General features: G+C 38.7%; 1 protein-coding gene across 13 annotated transcripts in view; it reads right to left on the bottom strand.

Annotated features, from left to right (window-relative positions):
• The window catches only part of HDAC9 (histone deacetylase 9), a 498787-nt gene that overhangs the window by 9247 nt on the left and 466759 nt on the right, over positions 1 to 22781 (bottom strand). For all 13 annotated transcript variants that reach the window (XM_052800654.1, XM_052800625.1, XM_052800684.1 and 10 more), the window contains 3 exons: positions 21264 to 21397; positions 11626 to 11710; positions 6332 to 6485 (listed from right to left, as the gene is read on the bottom strand). In XM_052800654.1, coding sequence (XP_052656614.1) covers positions 6332 to 6485; positions 11626 to 11710; positions 21264 to 21397 — 373 coding nt within the window. The remainder of the gene's footprint in view (positions 1 to 6331; positions 6486 to 11625; positions 11711 to 21263; positions 21398 to 22781) is intronic.

Raw genomic sequence — 22781 nt, forward strand, 5'->3', positions numbered from 1 at the left:
GGACTGTAATGATTGTAGAACCACAACTGTGATTTTTCATTATGGCTTCACGGTGGCTTGTTCAAACTGCAAGTTCCTAGGAGCAGAGCCCTCTTGCATTTGCTCTGTTTATTTTGGTGTGCTGGAAAGAGTGCTCACCTATAGTTCTCTATATGTGCAATTCACACTATAGCAGAATGAAGTAGTGTCTTTGCAGTTAACACTAAACAAAATGATTCCGTTTAAACCTTAAACCCAAAGAAATAGATGAGGCAAAAATCCTACCATATGGATAAAATCTGGCAAAACACATGACATCTTAAGTATTGTTCTGTGGCAGCTGAGAAGAAACGGAATCCGTATTATTTATGATAATATTATTTAAAATAGTTCACATCTACACTTTAAAAAATGTTAATATTTAAGAATATAGATAAACCCTGTACATCATCCAAAAAAGTAAATGTTTCTCTTACCTTATTTTTTAAATCAGAATTACAGAGATTCCTCATAGGTACATCATCACACACATAAAAATAAAAATTCAAGGTATGTTTCCAAGTCATAGAAACTGCCGAACAAAAGATAGATTTTCTGGCGTGGTATGGCTGTTTTATGCCATAATCTGTTCCTAATTTAACTCAGCTGTCTCAGGGAAGATCATTGTAATTGAGAAGTGATCCTCTGGTAGCAGAGAGCTGGGGAAAAAGAGGTACATTTCTACACCATGGCGATGATTCGGAGAGTGTCTAAAGACATCATATAAGAGATCCTGGGTAAGTGTATACCCTAGTAAAAATGGTCTTTGTATGGATCAAAGAAAAAGGAACTAAAAGTAAAAACCATCATAGTTTAAGAGCAGAATAAGGTAACTACATGTATACTCTCAAAAGAGGAAGTAATGTCCAAATAAGGCAAATTAAATAAACTATAAACTCTGGCAAGTTAAATGTAAACTCTCAATGAGGCAAGCCAAAGGGGAGCCTGAAGAGCAACATGTTAAAGGCATAAAAACTACTAATAAAAAGATCTTTCAAAATACATCAGAAGAAATGATCAAAGCATAAAAGGAGCATCAAGGAAGGTAGACCGCAAAGGCAAAATGAACTATTTATATCTGTGTTCACTAGAGAAGTGTCAGGGAGATTTTATTATTTGCAGATGAACTATCTTAAACTGAATCAGCACTAGAACAAAGTGATATATTAAACATTGCCAAATTGTTAAGAGCAGACAATATTTGTCCACTGAGTTCTAGGGGAATGCAATTATGATGTTGCTGAAGAAATAATTATTGAGCATATTCTACTGCTTAACCCAGCATCCATGCAAGAGATAGAGAAGGTAAGAAACGCAATTCCCCTTCTGAAAACTTCAGGAGCCACAGTAAGCCTGTATGGGGAAATTGAAAGCAGCTATAATCAGTGATAAAATTAGAAGGCATTTAGGTAATAGTAATTTGGGTAAGAGTTATGTCTTAACACTTACAGAGAAAGCAAGCCTTACAAAGAGATTTCTGAAGGGAATGAAGGAAGAGAGATCAAGTGATATCCCTGTGCAAAGAAAGTCTTCCAAGAATTTTATCCAAATGCTTTGAGGAACCAGTACACAGTACTCAAAACAGGGGGGAGGACAGCTTTACCTGTTTATACACAGTGGTGGCTATGACTGAGAGCTTGGAGTTAATGGTAGAAGAGCAGAGAGCAACAGAAACAAGAAAAAAATCCCCAACATTAAGCTACTGTGTAAATCTACGGTGTGCCAAACACCTGGAGTCCTGCATGTAGTTCTTACTTTGTCTCAAAGAAAACTACAAAAGGCACAGAGAGGGGCAGGATCATCAGAGGTAAGAAATTATTTTCGTACCAGGAGGAATACAGTCTTGAGACAGCTGAAGCCTTTAAAACCAGAAATAGGCTAGAGACTATGAGTAAGGAAAGAGCTGCTTTTATTTCTCACAATGCAAGAACTAGCGGTTCCCCTGTGAATTTATCGGTTAATAAGTTTAGAGCAAAGAAAAAGAAGTGCAATGCCTGATGAGGCTGTGGCATTCACTACCTCAGCACCAAAGGTGTAAGTTCATTGAAAAAAAAAGCTTTGAAAAGTTTATGCTTGGGTGGGTATCCTGGAGGCTTTTACACAGGATGGGTCAGATACAGCTGTTGAGATCTACTGACTCACGGGGGCAAGGCTGGCTCTCAGACCCCTCTGCTCCTGGTTCTCTTCCTTATGCACCCACCACTGGTGGATGAGAGGGAGGTGGGCAAGATAAGGCTGCAGCCTGACCTGGGGAAGCTGTTCTTCAACTCCTGAGCCTGGCTGTGATTGCAGGTCCTGTGGGGTATGGCCAGATAGGTGCAGGTTACTCAGCAAGGCTGAGGTGGATACCCAAGTAGTGAAATGCTAAGTGAAGCTTTATGAGTTGGTACATAAACACAGCAAGTGACCTAGATGGTGGCTAGCTGTAGCCCATGATCCAATCAGGTGCTCTAGTATATAATATAATGTATGTAATATAATGCAATGTGACCAAAACTTCAACTGGTAGCTCTGTAACACTAAGAGTAATATCTAAAAATTACCCCTTGTTTTCATTTCCATTTGAGTAAAATCTATACTCAGCTGAATGAGGGCCATAAAGTAAAATTCTGATAAATGTCATTCTCAAGATTTACTGTTTGCTGTAAAAGTAGTAAGTGCAAGAAATCTCCCTCCACACCCTTTTATTTTTCCATTTAAGAAGAAACATACAGAAGCTCCAACGTATCCGGGACATCACTGTATTGAATATTTTCATAGCATGATTTCTGAAATGGATGTCTGGCCAAAGCAAAATTCTAATCAGCTAAATCTATATCTCACATAGGGAATAAGCAGTTATCAACACACAAAAGTTATGGTAGTTAGAAATGTTTTATAGGGCATGCTTGTTCCTTTAATTGTATCTGTACTTAAATCTGTGTTAGCATCATGTATGTTTTCTTTCCTATCCACAAACTTTTTTCTACATCTGTTCTCTTCTGAATTCTATAATCAAGTTTCAATTGGATCTTAAAATGCAGAGTTGTGCTTTGGTAAAATAAAACACCAAAAGCGTAGCAGCTTTTTGCAGTTTTCTTCATTTAGCCTGCCAGAGAAAATCAAATTAAAAAATAATCGGCACTGTCACGTGAAGAAAAGAAAGAAAGAGAGAAGAAAGAAAGAGAAATACTTAAGATGGGCCTTAGCCAGGAGCATTTTATCCTTTATTCATCAGTGGTAAATGAGTCAGATATGAGTTGGCCAGGAAAAGAGCTGCTTTACCCAAAATCTGAGTTTAAAGTGAGTCATCTCACTCCAAACACCACTATATCCTCCAACGTAACTGGCAAGAGTTTCCCGCAAAGAGACTCTTGCTGCCGCTCTCTTCATCTGAGGGCCTGACCATCCAAAGCTGAAGTCAACAGGATCTCTACCATCAGTTCAGTGAAATGGCGTTAGAGATGCAGGCCAGAATTATCAGCCTGGCTGACCATGGTGGGAATGAAGAGAAAGTAAATCGGCTCCTGCCATAATGAAGGAATCCTTCAGGCTGCCCTGCCAGCCATGGCGCTTTCTCCCCTGATCCCACCCTACATGTCACAACCAACTTTCCCAAACAAACACTCAGTGCAAAGGCTTGCAACAGGTCTTCAGAAGGTGGCCCCCATTGACAATGGGGGGAGATGGGGCGCATCTACAATGGCCTTATGAAGAGGGCTTGAGAGCCCCGGCAACTCCTCACGTCCCTGCAGCTCTGTCATTTGCCATAGTAAGGGACTGGAGAAGGAGCATTGCATACTTGGTCCTTTACAACAATTTAACAAATGTGAAAAAGCAAAGTTGGACTCATCAGTACATTACTGCAGTTTGTGTTGGTATGTGCCTATGAAATGAACAGCATGTTTTCGTGAAATGAATGAAATTATACTGGCCTGAAACCAGAGTGTGCAATGTCAAATCAGTCCCTGGATTTATGATCCTGTGCTGGACTTTCATTCATGCTGAAAGTGCAGCCAGGTCCTCTCAGCTCTCCCCACAGCTCAGAGGACTCTCAAAATCAGACTTTCAGGGTGACCATTTTTGATTACATATTCCTCCTTACATTCAGCAGGAAGAAAACAAAGAGAATGATGTCCTGAAGCCTCAGAAAACCTAACTATCAATTTCGGCACAGTGGGACAGCACTTATGTTGTCCTATTGCTCTCTGATGGCAATCTGGCTTTGGGTGACTTCTTTGTGGGTTACGAATGTGGAAACAGACTTAGGAACGCATGCGTGCATAAGGTTTTTTTGTGCTGCTGAAAAACCTCTGCAGCACCACAGAAGATATTTCAAACGAAGCCATTTTTCCACACAACAATTCATCACGACAGATTCGTCCCTAGAAGAGTCCAGAACTGATGAAGTGTAATGAATCTGGCAGCCACATGAATTCCACTTGTGTACATTTCAGCACATCCGTTTTTTTCCATTTCTCTCAGCTCCGCCCTGAAATTCTGTTTTCAGAATGCGTGGAAACTGTCACAGGTTATCAGTAGGTAGGTAATAAATACAATAATTCAGTGCAGCGTTAGTCAAAGGGTTATTTTTTTCAAATTGTGTAGGATCAGCAGTTGCTCTCGATGGCTGTAGTTTTAAGTGAGTGGAGGCACATAAGAAATACAATTCTTGGTTATTCTGAGCAATGTAAAAATACACAAAATTAACCACGCCCTTTTTCAGACAACTTAAAGCTTTGCTTTGTTTGACTACATTAGTTCCAACACTTTAGCTGAAATTCTTTATATTTCAGAGCTATGCACACACGAGCAGGCACCTTTCTGTCCCTGGCTAGCAGAAGTGTCTTATAACTGTCACAAATTTATATGACAAACCTTACATTAGTCCTTAGCTGAGCACTGATTAGCACTCTCACAAATCTAAAATATGTCTCCCGTTCGTCACATATTCTTCCCTAAGCTTTTATGGATTTGTTTGCAATAATACTAGCACAACAATATCCATAGCATATTAAAATATGATTACAATCGGAAAGGTAATTATGTAAATACTGTGAACTTTACTAGCTAGCTCTACTCCCTGTGTGTCCCTTTGAGCCATGTCTGTCAACTCATTGACAGATGAGCGCTCCCACTGTTGCAAGAGATGTTCGCTCCCAAACGCATCCATAGCTTTTAGCACTGCACCATTTCCCCGGATGCCTATCAGTTCAGTTCTGATTAAAAAAGCCAAAGCGGGAGGCAAGAACCGAATCAAGCAAGTAGTTGTCACGACGTAGGAGCCATGGATCCTTCTGGCTCCGCTCCCACCACCACCGTGCCCACCCGCAGCTCCCTCCTTTCTCTCCTGCTGTTACACAGCTCTGCTCCGCAGCCTGCAGGGAGCTGATGAGTCTCCTTATAAGGCTTTTTTCTCCTTTCCTCCTCTCTCCCCTGTTTTCTCTGTGTCACGGAAACTGAATGGTTCCACTGCATTTTGGGTCTCTCCTCTACTGGTGAAGACCAGGAAAGTTTATCCTTAAAACAAGTAAATAGGAAACTCCAAGAACTTCTGCAGTGGCTTTTCTGATTCCTAACAACTCTTTGAAGAAATACTGTTTTGTAGATGACACAGTATTCAGTGGCTATCAATTTTTTTCATCTCTAATTGGCAAGAAACACAGCAGCAGTTACTGTATCATTTTCTCAATTTGTGAAACTGAAAGCAATCTTCATTAATGTACAAAGCAGCTGACAAGCTGGAAAAAACAGTGTTCTCATTCTTTGCTGGTGTACCTTCATCTTGGCACACAGAAAATGTTGGCCCTAATCCTGGTCAGGATTGCTTTAAGTTTTATACTGGCACCATTCCATTGCTTCCAGGGAAGTAACTTTTAATGCCTGTCTAATATCATTTAATAATGATTTAAGTCCATCCTTATTAAATTTATCTGACCATGTGTTAAATGCCTTCCTAGAAAATTAAAACTAAAACAGGTTTGAATAGCTTCCAATGAGAAGAATATGGTTGATTACACTTGATCATGTCTATTTTCCTCATATGGATATTGCACTTTTTATGTAGCAGAGAGCATTAGACGTGGGCAGAAAACAAGGTTCTTGTACTAACCGCGAACCTTAGTAAAGAATTACACACACCAAAAAAAAAGCCTGCTAGCATAGAATACCTCTGCTTCGAATCGCCAAGTGAAAGAATTCAAATCCAGGGATGAAAAATTCCAGCTACCTCAGTTAGCAGATAATTTTGAAACACCCCTTAGTCTAGCTGTCTTCTTCATCTCACTTGGCTGGAGTGAAAGCCTTGTTCTCTATAATAATTGCGTATGCTTACCTGCTGCCTTCCTGAGGCATACACTGCTCAACATCCACTGAAAGAGAGGCCATAGCAGACACCGTTTCTGTCTCCTCCCTCTCTCGTTTCTGAGACTCAGCCAGAGCACAATCCACTGGCACAGAGTATGGCTCCACTGACTTCCAGTACTTGCCTAAGGAAAACACACATAATAATTTATGGGAATTTTAGCTAGCATGGTGGTACAAGCATAGTAATCACTTAGTTCAACACTGAGTGATTATAATTTAAAATCACTGCGGTGTAAGCAGTACAGTTGAAATTTCAGACTGCAGTGAAGAGGTATATTTCTGAACCTAAGAATGCCAAGTTGGAAAGTGCTTTCATTCCAAGGGCTGTATCACACCCTTCCCCAGAAGGTAATAAACTGGAGGAGTAACACACAGACTAATGAACGCATACTGTTAGACAGGCTATTGGCTTTATCTATGCAAGGTGAAGGGAGTTCAGGGCAGGGTTAATACCTAGAAGCTCTGATATGGCAGATGGTTGATGCATATACAGCAAATAGGACTAGAAAAATGAACATTGTTGTACAAAGTACTCACACAGCACTGTCTTGAAAAGGAAAAAAGTCAGAAATGCCAGCTCGGACTGAGGTGATGTTGCCAGAACAATCAGGTTTGTTAGTCCTGGATGTTCTTTCTCCTCCAACCTCAGGGCGTATACTAGAACAATAATTTATTTAAAACTTTCGTATATGAACTGGCTGCTGCTGGAAAGCTGCCAGATATAAGGAATAGAGGTTTCTGGTTTGCTGTGTAAAAACACAGCAGTGGATTAAAAGCATAAGTGTTCTCAGCTTTCTGCCTGCAACAGAAGAGACAGTAAGAAGCTTTTCAAGCAACGCAAAAAAAAAAAAGGCAGGTGACTCATCAGCAATATATAAAATGGTCTGCTATGGCAGTGCTATTAAGAAAGAGGTTGATTAGCAGTAACCAGATGAACAAGTAAGAATTTACATATGTATTTCTTACAGTCCAGTAATCCACCGAGCTCTCACTAATTGCCAGGTGGATGACACCTGGAAATTAGGAGCTTTGGGAAGGCTGGGAGCTCTGGACCAGAGCTTATTCAGTGTTTAGCAAGAAGCTTCCAGCAGCTGCTGCAGAGGTTGGATCAGGGTACTTATCTGGGAATTAGATGGAGGGTTTCAACAGCTGTGAAAGAGGAGGGATCAAGTAGGGGACTTTTCTGAGGGCTAAAAGGAGAATTTTGGCAGCTGGGCAGCGGGCTGAGTTGAGGTGCTTATCCGGAGGGTAGCTGTAGGCTTTGACAGCTGGGAGGCCAGGCCAGCAGTGGTGCTGCCTGTGCTGCACAAAGGCTGCTGAAAACTCCCTCTTTGGTAACACAGCTCTCAACACAGTTTCAGGCTTTTCGAAAGATGAACTTTTCCCTCCAGTGAGAAAGCAGCTGTCAATAAAGCCTGAAATGTCTTTATTCAAAAACATCATTGCAAGATGAAAGCCCAAGTCAATCTGCAAGAACAACCAGCGAGCATGGCCAGTGTGTTTCTTTGAACTCTAATAGTGTGCACGTTTGAGTAGTTAGCAGAATCTTTAAATAACGGGGACCTTCTGGGGATAAAATATAAAGTGTATTAAGTATCCTACAAAGTTGAGATTAAGTGTTAGGAGCTTGGCTTTGCTCCAAAATCATGAAAGACACAGCTAAAAAGTTATGTACATAACAGTAGGTTCAGTGATTGGAGCCTGGCAAATTTTATAAAAACAAGACAAAAATATTCTCTATTATTACTGTGCTCAGAGACCATATTCTCTATTCATTAAAAAACACACTAAAAACAAACAAAAAAGTTATATGAGCATTCCACAATGTTCTCACAGATCATATGTGCAAAAGTCAGTCTTTGCAATATACACCCAATTCAAACCCTATAATTTATGAGTTAAATGTTTGCAGAGTGGGTGGGGTTTTTGTTGCAGAAACAGATGTGCAAGAAAATCAAATCTGTTGGCATGGGAATAATACCCCCTCTTGCCTATAAAAGAAATGAACCCATGTTCACTGCTGGAGTTTTCAAGGGTTCTTATTCATAAAATAAAATATTAGTACCCAGCTACCACTGTGCTGCTCTCCTGCAGCAACAATAAAACAGCATCAGTGAGGATTGCTACATCGCATTCATTCATTCACACACAGGCTCACACACCAGCTGCCCCCTGAATCCTGACTTTCTTGTAACACTAAAACTCAGGGCCAATTCAAGCATATTAGTGGGCTCTCTGTGCCCATTTAACTGCCCTTCACTCCCAAGCGATGTGTGATTTTCCTTGTTTCCCCTCACTGAGAATTGTATTATAAGAGGGGCTTTAGCGATAAAGAGGGAGAGCAGAGTCAGGCCAGGAAGCAGGTGGCAGCATCTATGCAGTGGAGGGTCTTGGAGAATGGTGTGCATGGCAAGGTGTTCGTGGTTTGTGGGAGGAAATTTTAAAGCAGTCCCAAATAGGAATAGCATCCAGGTAGCAGTGCATACCTCATGCAAAGTGGGCTTTCTGAAGCTTGTGAGAAAGCAATGGTAGTTTTTTCTTTAAAATCAGAAAGCTGTACCTTACAAACACCTGTGGTAAGCAGAACAGCTTTGCAAGCTGCTTTTTACAAAGAACAACATTTATATGTTGAGCACAAAACATACAGGGCTAGCATGTGTGCTCAACCATGAGATTTGCAGGCAAAGTCTTGTGGAAGGGAGAGGCAATCATGGCATGCAGCTGCAAAGAAGCTTTGTTAGAAACCCTAGGTATCCTGTGGATTGACAATTAAATGAGCTCAAAAAGTATCTGCCTCAAACTGCTCACACCTCTGAAAATGCCATTTCTACTGTGCTATACTGGAATGTGAAATTCTGCTGGTCCTGTTACATTCATTGAGAAGAACTTGGTGGAGCTCAGGGGAAAGAATGAAGCATACTGCTGGTTTCATTCATACAAAACTTGAAGAGCAATCACGGCTTGCAAGAACAAACAATGAAACCAAATCAGTGTTCTAGGTATGCTTTGGATTTCAGCATGAAAATGTGCTTAAGTCTCCCTCAAAGATTTGTGGGAGCACTGATTATTACCAGGAAATAATAAAAGTGAATGTTTCTGTCACTGTTACAGGCATTTGTAATTGCCTTTCACAAATAGATTTGGACATGCCATACCATGGCTTGCTTGAAAAAAACAGTTTGGGGGTGGTATTCAAGACAGTGAACAGGATTGTTTAGGAATAGCATATTACATGGGTGTGGGAACTACTACTTCCAAATGTATTACATTTCCAAAGGAGCTTTGGATCACTGTCACAAACAAAACATTTAAAAAAATTCCATTCTAGTTAGAAGAAAGTTGTTTCCTCTCATTGTCTAACTAAGTATTGCATCTTCAATTTTTTGCAGCAAACACAGAGGGACTTTTTTTGTCTAAAATATTGATAATATTCATCATCAAAGTTGGAGCACAGAAATAGAGACTCAATATACACGCAAACAATCAGCCAAACAAATCAGGCTTTCTCAGTGTCTTTCACAGTGCTACCCCACAGCCTAATGCTTTTCAGTCTGCATAACTCTGCATAACTATTCAACATGTACTTGCTTCTCTTAATCCCATCTAAATATGCATCCTTCATAAAGCTGCACTAAACTTCCTCAATGCACCCTTCTGTCATCCAAGCATATTCCTCTCTAGTACTTGGTCTCTCTCCAGACAAAACGACGTATGCATAACCTTTCAGGTAGTAACTGCAAGAAAAGATAGAATATTGTGTATAAACAACTCCAAACCCTGAGCAGCCCAACAGGCTTCAGAACAGCCCACTGGACTGCTGTGATTGTACCAGCTCAGTTCAAACCTAAGCTTGTTCTGAACAAGTAAAGTTAAGCTACTCTGCAGAGCTCTGAACTATGTTTTTAGACAAACACTATGAATTTGTTCCTAAATCCATTCCTTCTTGCTGAACTGCCATCACTGGTGTGTATTTCTAGTAAAACACTATGTCTTTCTGGAGCCAGTGTTAATTATTTTTTTTCTCAATTCAACTTTTTTTTTTTTCCCAGATCCATTTTCATTAAATACATGTCTTATTTCAAACAGAATTGCGTATTCTTTCTTCATGTCTGTGGCCTGTGTGCAGCTTTCTGTCCTTATTATCATTTGCAAATCTGCTCTATCTTGCATAATGCATTAATTTCTTTGACTTGTTGATTCCTTCTAGATCATTATCAGGGAATTTTAAGGAAGATACTAACTCATGAACTACCCTAGGACATACCACCCAGCAAAAATTACTTACTGGAATTTATCATATATAGCTGATTTACTTAGAGCATTTGCATATCTGGGTTACTACAGGATATGAAGGATGAATTATATACCTACAATGAATTTTAATTGTCACTTTACAACTAAAATCAGATTGATAATTACTGCATGATCAATGGATAATGCATGGTGTCCCTTTTAAAAACTGCATTTATTTTATACAGATGAATACCAATTACTTATGATTTATCTAACATGAAACAAAACATTTGTTATCCATTTGTTACTGTTAAGGAACCAGCAAACAGTTGAACTTGGGAAGCTCCCACTGCCTTGGTAAAATGGCAAAGAGCAGAAGATTAGAAATTTAAGGGAAGTCTGCTCAGTTGGATTCAGGCAACTGATGGCAAAGCAAAAAATTTTCAGTGAGACCAGAGCAAATGCCTTAAAGCATCTGGGTAGTAAAGGGTTGGGGTCAGGGCACACAAGTGAAGCAATCAAGTACCTTCTGCACCAGAAACAGAATAAAATCATGTATTTGTTAGCATTGTTCCATGCATCAGTGCCCATTTTGAGCTTTTTAACTTTATCTCAAGCTCCTATACACCTCAAAGTGAGTAACTTGTAAAGGACTGCACAAACAGAATCTGAAGAAACTATTTGTTAGAGCTCTAATTTACCTGTCTGTTCCTCTCCCTCACTGACAAACATCTATTTCATCCAAGCTGCTCTGGAATGGAAAGATTTGGGAATATTCAGGAATCAGAAAGTTCTAAATAATTTCAGAGAGTTAGTTTTTCAGAGCTAAATACGTAGCAGAAACAGAGATGTCAAAGAAAGAAAAATAACAGCATATATAAATATATGTACTAGACACAGAATGTTGGTTTATACATAAAACATTTGCCACTCTTTTCTCTGAAACAATAGTTAAATGTCTATGACATTAATTAGTAATAAAAAATATCCCGAACCCACCAACCCATCAACCCAAACGGAGAAACATACTTTGAATTTCAGTGGTCTTTTTTAAAGAAGCTATTGCATTCATATTGGGGATTTGGTGCACAATATCTTCTGGGAGAGGCTCCAGCTGCAAGAATAGAATAGAATAATATAAATTTTCAATAAGCCACAGGGAAGTAAAACAAACTGAGACAATCTAATCCTCAGGAAAAGCTCAGCCCAAGAACTGGTTAACATTTTGCTGGTATCAGTTCTGAAAGTATAGCCATGATTTTGTTTTCTGTTTTCCAGCCATGTAATTGAATTCCAAGGGGCTTTTCTATTGGCTGCAAGACTAATCTATGGAGTCTCTGAAGCAGGTGCATGTCTGTGTATTATTCATTAAAAAAATGCTAGTTATTTGTGTAATTTTTGTAGGTTCCTCACAAACCAAATTCCACTGTGTCTGTATACGCAGCTGGGCACTCCAAACAAAACCTTGCTGAAGCCACACTGGAACCAAAGTGTGCACTCTATTATCTTTATTTTTCTGGTGTTATTACATCTAACCATCTTACACGTTTTAAGATTTATAGGGGAAACCATAAAACACAGCTGCTTTTACTAGCTTTACATTAATTTCAAATAAAGTAGTAGATAAAAAATGGTTATGCAGATCAGCAGTAGGAGTCCTCTAAGTATTTTTTTTTATAGTCAGCTGCATTTTAATTAGCCAGTTTTAATTGTATATTCTTTGAGTAGGGCTGCATCATAGTAAATTAGCGGAAGGAAGTGTTCTGTTACTGCACAGTTATTTTTGCCCTGCAATGGATAGATATACCAAGAAAACTGTGTTTTGAAATTCAGCCACATGTGCTTTTTTGTCCACCTTTCATACATTTTCCCCTAGAAAAAGGCTAAAAGATTGTTTGGGCTAAATGTGTCTTCTTGTGCTGTAACAACTACATTCTCTTTGAACTATGCTTAGAGTCCAACCAGTTTTTCCGCTTCCCCACATAGGCTGCTAAGGCTTGGCATGGGGCTCCTGTGGAGCCAGGAGTAGCAACCATGTCAAGGTGGACAAGGAAGAGCGGCATCAATACCAATCTCCCCTCTCTAAAGCTAAGGACGTTTGACTACCATTGACAGGAGACATCTGTACTGCAGACAAAACTCCTTTCTTAAGCACACCTGGGTCTACTTTGAACTAGGTCAAGTGAAGCCCACCCAAGGAGCTTCCTCTGTGAAGTTAATAGTTCAGTAGCCATCATATATTGTCCTCCAGGTTGCTTCCATTGAATTGCTACCCATCAACTAGATAAAATCAGCTTTGATCCAAGTACACAAAGTGGGAAGTAACTGCAGTGTAGATACTCCCTTAGCGGTGCTATTTTAAGCAAGCTTAGCTACAAATCCCAGAACTTCTGGGATCCTACCATTACAATCAGCAGTCAATGCCCGTCAGTGATAAAGACAGACATTGCAAATATCACCAGTCCTTTGGAATCTTGGTAACTAAAATGAATAGGGCTGTTCATGTCATTATTTCCTTAGAATCCCATGTGGGATTGCAGCTGGAAGATTTCCTTGTGGCTAGAAACAATAGAACTATGTTTTGTTTTCAAATAGCATAAATCACTCCTCTGCACAGTGAGCAAGTGTGCAGAGGAGTGCTAGGAGGATCTGACTGGGTCCCAACTCTACTTGGTTACCGAGGAGGCCAAACTGCAAAGGCAGATTGTTGCTATATAATATGTATCATGGATTAGAACAAAGAGCAATTACAATAAAAATAATATTTACAGATACATTTGCAATTCTTAAACCACATTTAGTTCACGATCTTCACAGGTTACTCTATTTGGTAACTCTTGCAGGTACCTGGGGGAAAATTGCATATTTATGAAAATGCCCACCAACAGATCAAGCTTCACAGATTTTAGAACAATAATCCATATAGCAATCTTAATAATCGATACCTTGGGTTATGTAGATAAATAGCGCTTGCTTTTATCACTTTTTATTTTCTGTTTAAAGTAATCTATCATTTGTCCAGGAAGAGGACAAAATCCTGAAGTTCTGTTTGGTGATACTGGGCACAGGAACACAGAAAGGGAAGGAAACAGTAGCTTAAGGTTCTGTTTTGACAGTTTCCTAATTCCTAAGGTTTTGATGACCAATTCACTCCCCTGAAGTAGGACAAAATAGCTTCAGGCTATAACAGTAAGAATAATAGTACAAGGTATGGAATTGCCAGACTGCAAGATGTGAGAGCTGTGTCTTGCTTTGCCCTTTGAGTACCTTGAGATTCTTTCTGCAGACCTCTTGTACTAATTATTAAGCTAGGACCAACTGATGTAGAGATAGCTAGAGGAGATTTCCTACTAAAAGGTGAATATTCTGTTGCCTTCTTCAGAGCTGTTTTCTTGCAGGAGCCAAAAAATCTTGATTTTTCCTAATATATCAATGGCACCTCTTTATTTATCAGTACAGAAACAAATTTTTTAACAAATAGGCTGCATTTGAATATCTAGACATATCAGAACATTGCAGATGTGGTTTTAGAAATCAGGATAAGCTGATGAATCATTAAAGAAAAGGTGAAAAACGGTCAAACATCCAACAGTTATACCAATCATTACTCCATCGGTTAGCTCTACTAACAGATCTGTAGGTGATGAGCACAACAGTCATGATTGATCATTTCCTTAACTGTTTTTTTCCACAAAACCTTCATTTTATATCCCAAACTCGGCTTCTGCTTTGGAGCTTTTCTGCCTCCTCACCCTTAAGGATAGCCAGACAGACCTTGGATCCTCTTCGATATCAAGGAAACCTTATCAGGCTCCACAAGTAAGTTCATTACATCATATACCCTGCTCAGCCCAAAATCCAGCACCATCACAAAAACACTGTAGAAATAAAGCCTGTGGGTTATGGCAGCTATTTCTATACACTTTGAAATGAGGCTGTCTGCATTCAAAAAAATGATTTCTGTTGGCAGCTATCCACTGGTTGGATACAACTGTATAGACATGGGGGTGTCCCTGGAAAATATCAGCAGTTAGACCCAACAGTGAACAAAAGAAATTACTCTACACCTGGCATATATGGCATGATCACCTTCCCTCCTACACCTATTGGCATTCAGATCATTAAGTCTATTAAATCTGGAGGCTAACAGAAAGGAAGTTGAAAAGAGCACTGGAAATACACTGTCAGGAAAGAAATCTTTCAGAGAAGAACAGCTCAAGTCTGCAGAAATAACCAAACCACTGGAGAGACAGTTTGGACCAGACACAAATGGTCACATTTTCAAAGCTTTTACATGGCTGAATCGGGCTTTTGTGCCCAGAGTAGCAGATGAAAGTAGAAACTGTGTCTGCTAATCATTTTCAAAGTAGGAAACACAATGTAAATGGGCAAAAATCACTTGGGCTGCCAAAGTATGACAGAGGCATATCAACAAATGTTTGAAGAAGGAATTAATGATGGAAATTCTGTGTGCCCAGAAAGTGATCTGAATTGATCCTTGGGATCGTGGAGAGAATCTGAAACTACAGCAGTCTGTACTGAGCTGGAAATTCTAGCAATATCTGTATTGTCCTTAGCACTGTCATGTTTTCAAGCACCAAGATTAGCTTCAGTGAAGATCGTTGTGGACTGCAGTTAGAGATAACTGACAAGTGAGGCAATTGCAAGGATAAGGTAAGGAGCATGGAGGGTCCTGGCAGAAACAGAGGAAGGGGAGAAGGCAGGCAGGCTCCTCAGCTTCCCCTAGGCTGCAGGGGATGCACTAAAACCTCCCTTTCCTGGACAGACTGTGCAAGAAACACATCTGCACATAGGGTTGCCTATGATTACAGAGGACTAAGTTCAAAGATCTCACAGGTCCTCTATGTTCTTATATTAGCAATCTTGTCAAAGTTTCTGCACTTTCTGTTTATATATAAGCACTTTAGGCAGGTATTTTTGTGATCTGCTGTTACAGTGCAGTACCTAACCGAGCCAGTTTTCAGTAGGGAATAGGTTCAAAAGCACAAAGGGTCATTAGCACCTACCAGCCCCCAAAACCCAAAGCATGCCTTGGAATTATGTAGCTTTGGAATTAGAATATTCTCTGTTTTCTTTGCCAAACCACTTCCTGACTAACACTGCCCACCTTGGTGAGTTTGATGTCACCATGCTGACCTCTGGCACATACATTGCTCCAGTGTCCTACCCCATCTAATTCTCTCTTTCTGGGCCAATTTCTGGACTCTGGGTTCATGCAAGCAGCGGCTGACAGGTGGCTTAGACTCAGTGTTAATTCTTTTCTAGTATTAGACTCAGATTAACAATGAGGAAGTGAGATTGCGACCAAGTTTACCATGCAATTTAAAATTGATCTCAGGCCATGTTCACTTCCATGAAAATTTCCATTTTGGAGAGAGAAATGCTTACCTGTTCTGGTAAATAACCCCTTTTAACGCAGTCCAGGCCCTCTTGGCAGAGCTCACTGCCTAGCTGGCAAGCAGCCCTAGATTCACGCCGAATTCCACAAAGGAGAAAAATGTCAACTTTTCATCATCAGCAGGAAAGCTGCAGAGTACGAGCTTTCCACTTAAATTACCATCCCCTCCCAAATGCCAGCTCAACAGATTGCAAGAAAGAAGCACATACTTCACACTCTGCAAGAAAATTGTCCAGTGTAAGTTTTCAAGCATGCTTGGGAGCCAACCAATCACAATGTTTTGTCAAATTCTGCTTCAGACTGAAATTCAAGCCAGAAGAATATTTACTAGAAGATGTTAAATTTAGTCACTTAAAAATGTTTTTGGACTTAGGGCCAAATTCAGCCTTGGCCGCCACAGTCAATGAGAGCAGACATGCATCCTCTCTGTGCCTTTGTTGCAGGGTCCTGCTGGGCAGAGCACACTGTGGATTGCACTTCTCTGTTTCCTCTGTGCAAAGAAGAGCATGACCCCGTCTGTGACTAATTATCACTTGTTATACACCACGGCAAACTGCTGTACCACAGAGAGCTAAGAGACACTGCCCAAACCTGTAGACAGATCAGAAGGACCATGATATTAGACTGACTTCTATGTCCCATGGAAATATCCCACCTGGCTGCTTGAAAAGAGATGGGATGAAGGAAGAACTAAAGCCTTAGTTTTTGACTCAAAGAAAGAGGTTTGTGCTTAAAGGAATCCTTCCTTACTCATTCTGGCTGCAGAAGAACCCCCAACTGAATGCAGTTATGTTGGAAATAAGCTGCAGGATTTAGGATCCTGAACTCAAGGACAGCTTATCCCTGAGGGCTTTTTAAATCCAAGTAGTAGCTCTTCAAGAGTAATGTGGAGGAAAGAAACCAGAACCTATCCTTGCATGTATAGAGGAGCCTTACTCACCTCTACCTGGCACCGAAAGGCATAGCAGAGCTCTTTATAGCACTGAAGCTAGGACTGACAAAATAGTGTGGAATTTCCATTCTCCATGACAAAATTTTGGGGAAAAATCTCAACATTCAACCCAATTTGCACACACTTCTTGGAATAACATACAAATCTTAAAATTTAATGGTTTTCTTAATTGAAGTAATATGTATATCTATATATGCTTTAAAAATAAGTATTTGAAACTATACAACCAATCTGTGAAAAACTGTAGAAACATTTAAAGAGTATCAAAATAAATGAAGGAATTGAATTTTAAGCAAAGGAGTATATCATCATCTCAGAAATGCTTAAGTTTAAAAACAATGTCTCTTTTCTAATTATCTGAATCTATCATTTCCTTTGTTTTGACAGATGCTCTTTTAAGGGACAAGTTCTCAAATCATGTTGAGAAAATTCAGGGATATTTTAAAGCAACTCATGCTCATCCTGCCTTTCTATCTTCCAGAAGGATTTCCATGTTTTCATTTTAGATTTCAAGGGAATCCAGCTGCTTAATCTCTTCTCACCTCTTAGGAAGATTTCCTTCCAAGGAGATAACCTACTGTGCTCCTAATTAGTTCTGCAAATGGTCAGATGGATTTTTCTCAAAGTGACATGGAAATTTTCTGCTTGTACACAGAAAGATGGACAAGGAAACCTAAGATCTTGAAATCTTTTATTTTTAAGTAATTTTATATGTAAACTTTCTAATTAATAATTTTATCTTCATGAAATTTATCCTTACCTTTACTTCTGTAATTTCCTTTTTCATTTTCCCATCATTTAAGGAGAGATTCACACAACCAAACCAGACTGAGCCATTTCAGACACTATAGGGTGTCTTGCCTGATTTCCACTTGCTGCTCAGAAAGTGTGTGGATCTACTTTAAGTTCTGTGTTAGATCTACCTGTGCTGATGTCCTGGATACCCTAAGGTATCTAAAAAGGCACTAGGCACCTCTGTTTAGGGAATTGGGTCTTAGAAAGAAACAATTAACAAGATAAGTACTTCCAATCAGAGAATACCAACAGTTATAATCCCATTTGTGTTTCTGTCAAAATTTGAAATTATTGCTCAAAAGTACTTCTGCAGAGAAGTTCAGAAGTATTGGCCACACATAGATGGGGCTGATAGCTCATTTAAATTCTGATTTCTTCCAAGAAAAAGAGACATTTTTAATAGTTTTTTTGGTTAGTCTTCAAAATCAACAACTGTATGCAGGAATTTCCTGTGCCACGCTCAAATTATTTAAAGAAGATTAACTTGACAGTGTATTCTTTTCCTAGTGGCTCCACTTGCATTTGTTAAGAGAAGAGTAAGAAGTTATCTTGCTAAACAGATCACTGTGCTACTGCGCACATATAAATAAGAGCAAAGTATATCTATTTTGGAAGTCAACCTGTTTTCCTTCTTGGTGTTCAGAGACAAATTGAGAAAAGAAAGCATTTTGCACTTGTAAGTTTGATGTTACCTCTACATATCAGACCAGCTTTCCATGAAAGTTGGAAGTTGTGGCTAGTTTTACAGTTATTCTTTTTTTAAAATGTTATTCCGCTGGTAACAGAACACATGAAGCAGTGAATTTCTGTATTGACAAGTCCTGGCCAAAAACAACAAAAGAAAAGAAAAAGTTTTCAAAAAACCCTGCAAAATGTTTATGAATTCTAATCCTCAGCACATGAATAAATACATCTGACAAACTGCAGAGTACCTTACAAAGGCCTTTCCCAACCTTTCTAATTTGAGTTCAATTATACGTGTAGTGTTTAGAAACTGAAGTTCATCTTGCCAATGTTTTTAAACTAGGGTTGCACTATATACCATTATTTGTAAAAGTGAAGGGCAGATAATAAGTTATAATTATCCTATTAATCACCTGTAAAGAATTGCATTCAAGGAAGAATGCATCCTCAAATTACAGTAATTGGTTGTTTGAAGAAAAACATTTTTTTCTGTCCTTGGCAGGAACACACTTGGAGTTTGCTGTGCAAGTTCATGAATATTATGCTGAAATCAAGCAATGTATATGCTATGGGCCATGTGGTGTAGATTGCCATAAATCTACAGATGTCAACAGACGTGCTGATTTCTAACTACTAACTAGGTATCAGACTTCCTCATTACTGTCTGCTCCTTGGCAACACCTTTACTTATTCTTTTAAGCAAACATCAATTTCTTATGGTAGTGTTGGTAACAACATCCTCTCTGGAGTATTTTTCTCTTCTTAACAGCCACAGCATATTTTCTCTTTGAAATTCCACTGCACCAGACCATTTAATGCATGTCCCTGAAGACAATGCTGTGAGTAAGTGCACAGGAGAATAATGCTTATTGCATGAGATGTTTCAAGTTATTAATGATCATGTTCTTTCACAAGTGAATTAAAAATGGCTGCATGGTTATGTTTGTCTTCATTCTCATCTATTGAATTTTTGTCTCTTCTGAAGTTTGCTTTGCTATATTTTGCAGATAGACTCACAACTTATCTAATTTCCTAGTCTGTAATTACTCTAAAATAAAATGGAAGAAAGTTGCTATTCTAGTACACTTATCCCATTCATTTTTCTCACAATCAGTATTTTTTCTCAGATAATGGCTAGCCAGTGACAGCAGAAATAGTAGCTGGGTGTGATATAGTGCTAAAACAAAACAAGGCAGTTTTCATAAATGGGTAGCACCACCAAATGGTCGTAACTGGATAGAGGGACCCAGTCACCTACACAGAGGAAGACACATCACATCATCAGCATTGTACCATTTGCATTAGTCCCACAAGGGTGAAAATTTCAGAGAATGGGCTTAGAAGGGCTATGAAAAGCCACTGATGCCATAAGATACTACCACAGGGAAGATGACGACAGAGAATATCAATAAGAGTGCCCTGGAATGGCAGCTGATCAGGAAAGCAATGCTGCATTCACTAAGATAGTCACATGCCTCAAGCTAGGTTTTGTAGTCCATATTTCGGCACCTAAATAAAAGGGCCAACATTGAGCTGAGCATTTTTTTCAATAGTGCATGTCACCACACTGGAAAACTCTCCTTATGGGACTTGTCAAAAGTGATAGCAGATAAAACCCAATGAAAGCTTCTTTTTTTTTTTTTTTTAATATGTCTACTTCTTTACATTTCTGACAATATTTTTGAAAAAGCTATCACTTATTGCATGTATAATATAAAAAATAAGCATAAAAATATTTTTCTCAATGGGTCATAAAAATGAAAAGCAAAGGTTTAAAAGAACATTTAGAAAATCCTTCTATCCAATATCCATCAGAAGACACATTACTTTACATCATTTACATAGGTATGAACTCTTGAAGTGGAAGGGAACTGGTAGACTGACTTCCAATTTGGCACTAATACATTTGATTGGAGAGATTATATAGCTATTACCACTTCCCCTGGGGAAAAAAAAAAGTAACATATTGCACTTTATAACAAGATCTTGCAAAATTCACAGTTTATGGTAAAGGCTTTTGTCCTTTCATAAATTATTTTGACTGCACCTTCAGCAAGCTTATTTTCCTTCTCACCATATTTATAGGAGAAAAGGTATTTTCTAGCAGACAACAGACCAATTTTCACTAATATTTTGTGTATATAAATAGCACGTACTCATATTTACTTAGTCTGATAGTCCACTCTCAAAAGTTTTTAAATAATATATACAGTGTTTGATATATCCTGGACACTGCATTTAAATTACATACAGATCAACCTGAATCTTCATTTATAGCTTAAAAAAAACCCAAACAATTTTTAAGTCTTGGACATATTTTTATTAATGTCGTTCAATTTCAAAAGCCTCTGAAATATATTCTTTCACAGGCCAGTTGAAGTGTCAAAATACTGCAAAAAATGTGCCTTTGCAGTATCCAGTTCCTAAGATTACCAGATACCTTGCAAAAGCCATTTTTTTTCCATGATAGTTGGCCGGAAGGTCCAATCCTGGTAGATGATATCCACACCAGTGACTACCAATGATGTCAAGTCTGGTATTCAGCACATCACCAAAAGCAACTTTGAGGTATTAAATCTTACTCAGAACTGGGAATAATTTAGGCAAACATAAAGGATTTGTTTAATCATCTAATTTAGAGGTATTTACCCAAACCAGCTCATCTGAGGCCTGCTCATTTCTAAGACATGCTCAAATTGCATGTGTTTTATACCAAATGAAAAAAGGACTGATGCCATTGTTACTAAAAGAAAATCAAAGACAGGAGCTTCAGCAAACTTGGAATGTTCTCTCCACCTACTATGATTTATATTTTACCTCATTTCCTAAAAGGGCGTTTATACAGGCTTCAGATGCATCACAGATGGCAGTAAGGTCATGTCCTCCCTCCAGTGCCAGCACAACACGGCCATCCGCTAGCTTCAGCAATTGCTTGGTTAGGTGACCAAAACCTAGTATTCAAATACAGTAGTGCAAATAATTAAATCAGAACAGATATTACTGGCATATTTCACATCTGCTGCATGAGAATGTAGAAAGCTCACGGATATTGCACAGGGAACATGGGATATATTTAGTCCAGTATCCTGTTTCTGACTATGGCCTACACCAGATGCTTTGGAGTTAGGTATATGGAATTTTGTATGAGGCAGTTATGAGATAATGTCCCTCATGCTGATCCCTAATAGCTGGAGATTAGTTGAAACATGAGGTTGTCTCTCTTCTTACTGTTGTTAACCATTATCAGCCTGGATTCTCTTCCTGTTTGCACACCAACGTAACACATAGCCATGTTATTTAGAGAGATCTGACATAACCCTGGTCACTTATGGCATTGATATGACAAATAATATTTATAGTTAAACTATGATACTATAATTAAAAATAATTGTATTTTTCAAATGAGATGATGAAATTTTTATTTACAAATTGCTTCTTCCTTTGTATTTGGGTTTGAGTATAATATACAACCATGGACTGAAAAATAGTGGAAACATATGTTACTTCTTAGCTCCATTTTGAAGTGATTTTGGAAGCAGCACTAACAACTAGATCACTTATTTTGATTCAAGGTTTTGGTATAAATTGAACCTGTCCAGAACTTCATAGATATCTCTACCAGTATTGCTCGCTCATGACCAACAATGCTCTAAACAATTCTGCACCACAGCCAAGAATGATGGTACTTTTTATGTGGCGATCTATAACTACATAAACACTACCACAAAGTTTTAATCTGAGATTCAAGTAAAATGAATTTACTTCATTTTTAACAACAAGAAAAACTGCATGAAAAAATGTTAGTTTGGAGAGACAATTTTGGAGAGAAGTTTTGTGGTAGTTCCTTAGGACAGCTATTGTTTTTGATTAATCTCCTTTAAGTGAGTAATGGTAAGTAAAGTTTTGAAACTACTGAAGTTAAATATCCATCACATCTTGCTCTTAACTTTTCCACTAGTTGCTCTACTGATGGTCACCACTACTATTCCAGTGCATTTCATAGCCTTAAATAAAGCATTTAGAAGTTACCTGCTAAAGGCTGGGGCTCTATAAAGACAGGAAAATGAACATCTTTTTGTTATGTTCCAGTGAAGAAGGTCATAAAAAATTAAAAACTACAAAAATTACAAGCATATTCTTTAGAGAAATTTTCCAAGACACAGACTTAAGGCTTGACCTGGCAAACAAGCAATCTCACAATTAGTTCCATTTATATCTTAGGATTTTGTTAAGCACATGCCCAACTGTTTTTAGAACAGGGACTTTAATGATACCAGATTTGGTTTAACTGTGCAGACAAAAGAAAAAAAACCCAACCAACCAAGACTTTACTTG

Source organism: Harpia harpyja, chromosome 1 (assembly GCF_026419915.1).
Source record: "Harpia harpyja isolate bHarHar1 chromosome 1, bHarHar1 primary haplotype, whole genome shotgun sequence".
Classification (NCBI taxonomy): Eukaryota; Metazoa; Chordata; class Aves; order Accipitriformes; family Accipitridae; genus Harpia; species Harpia harpyja.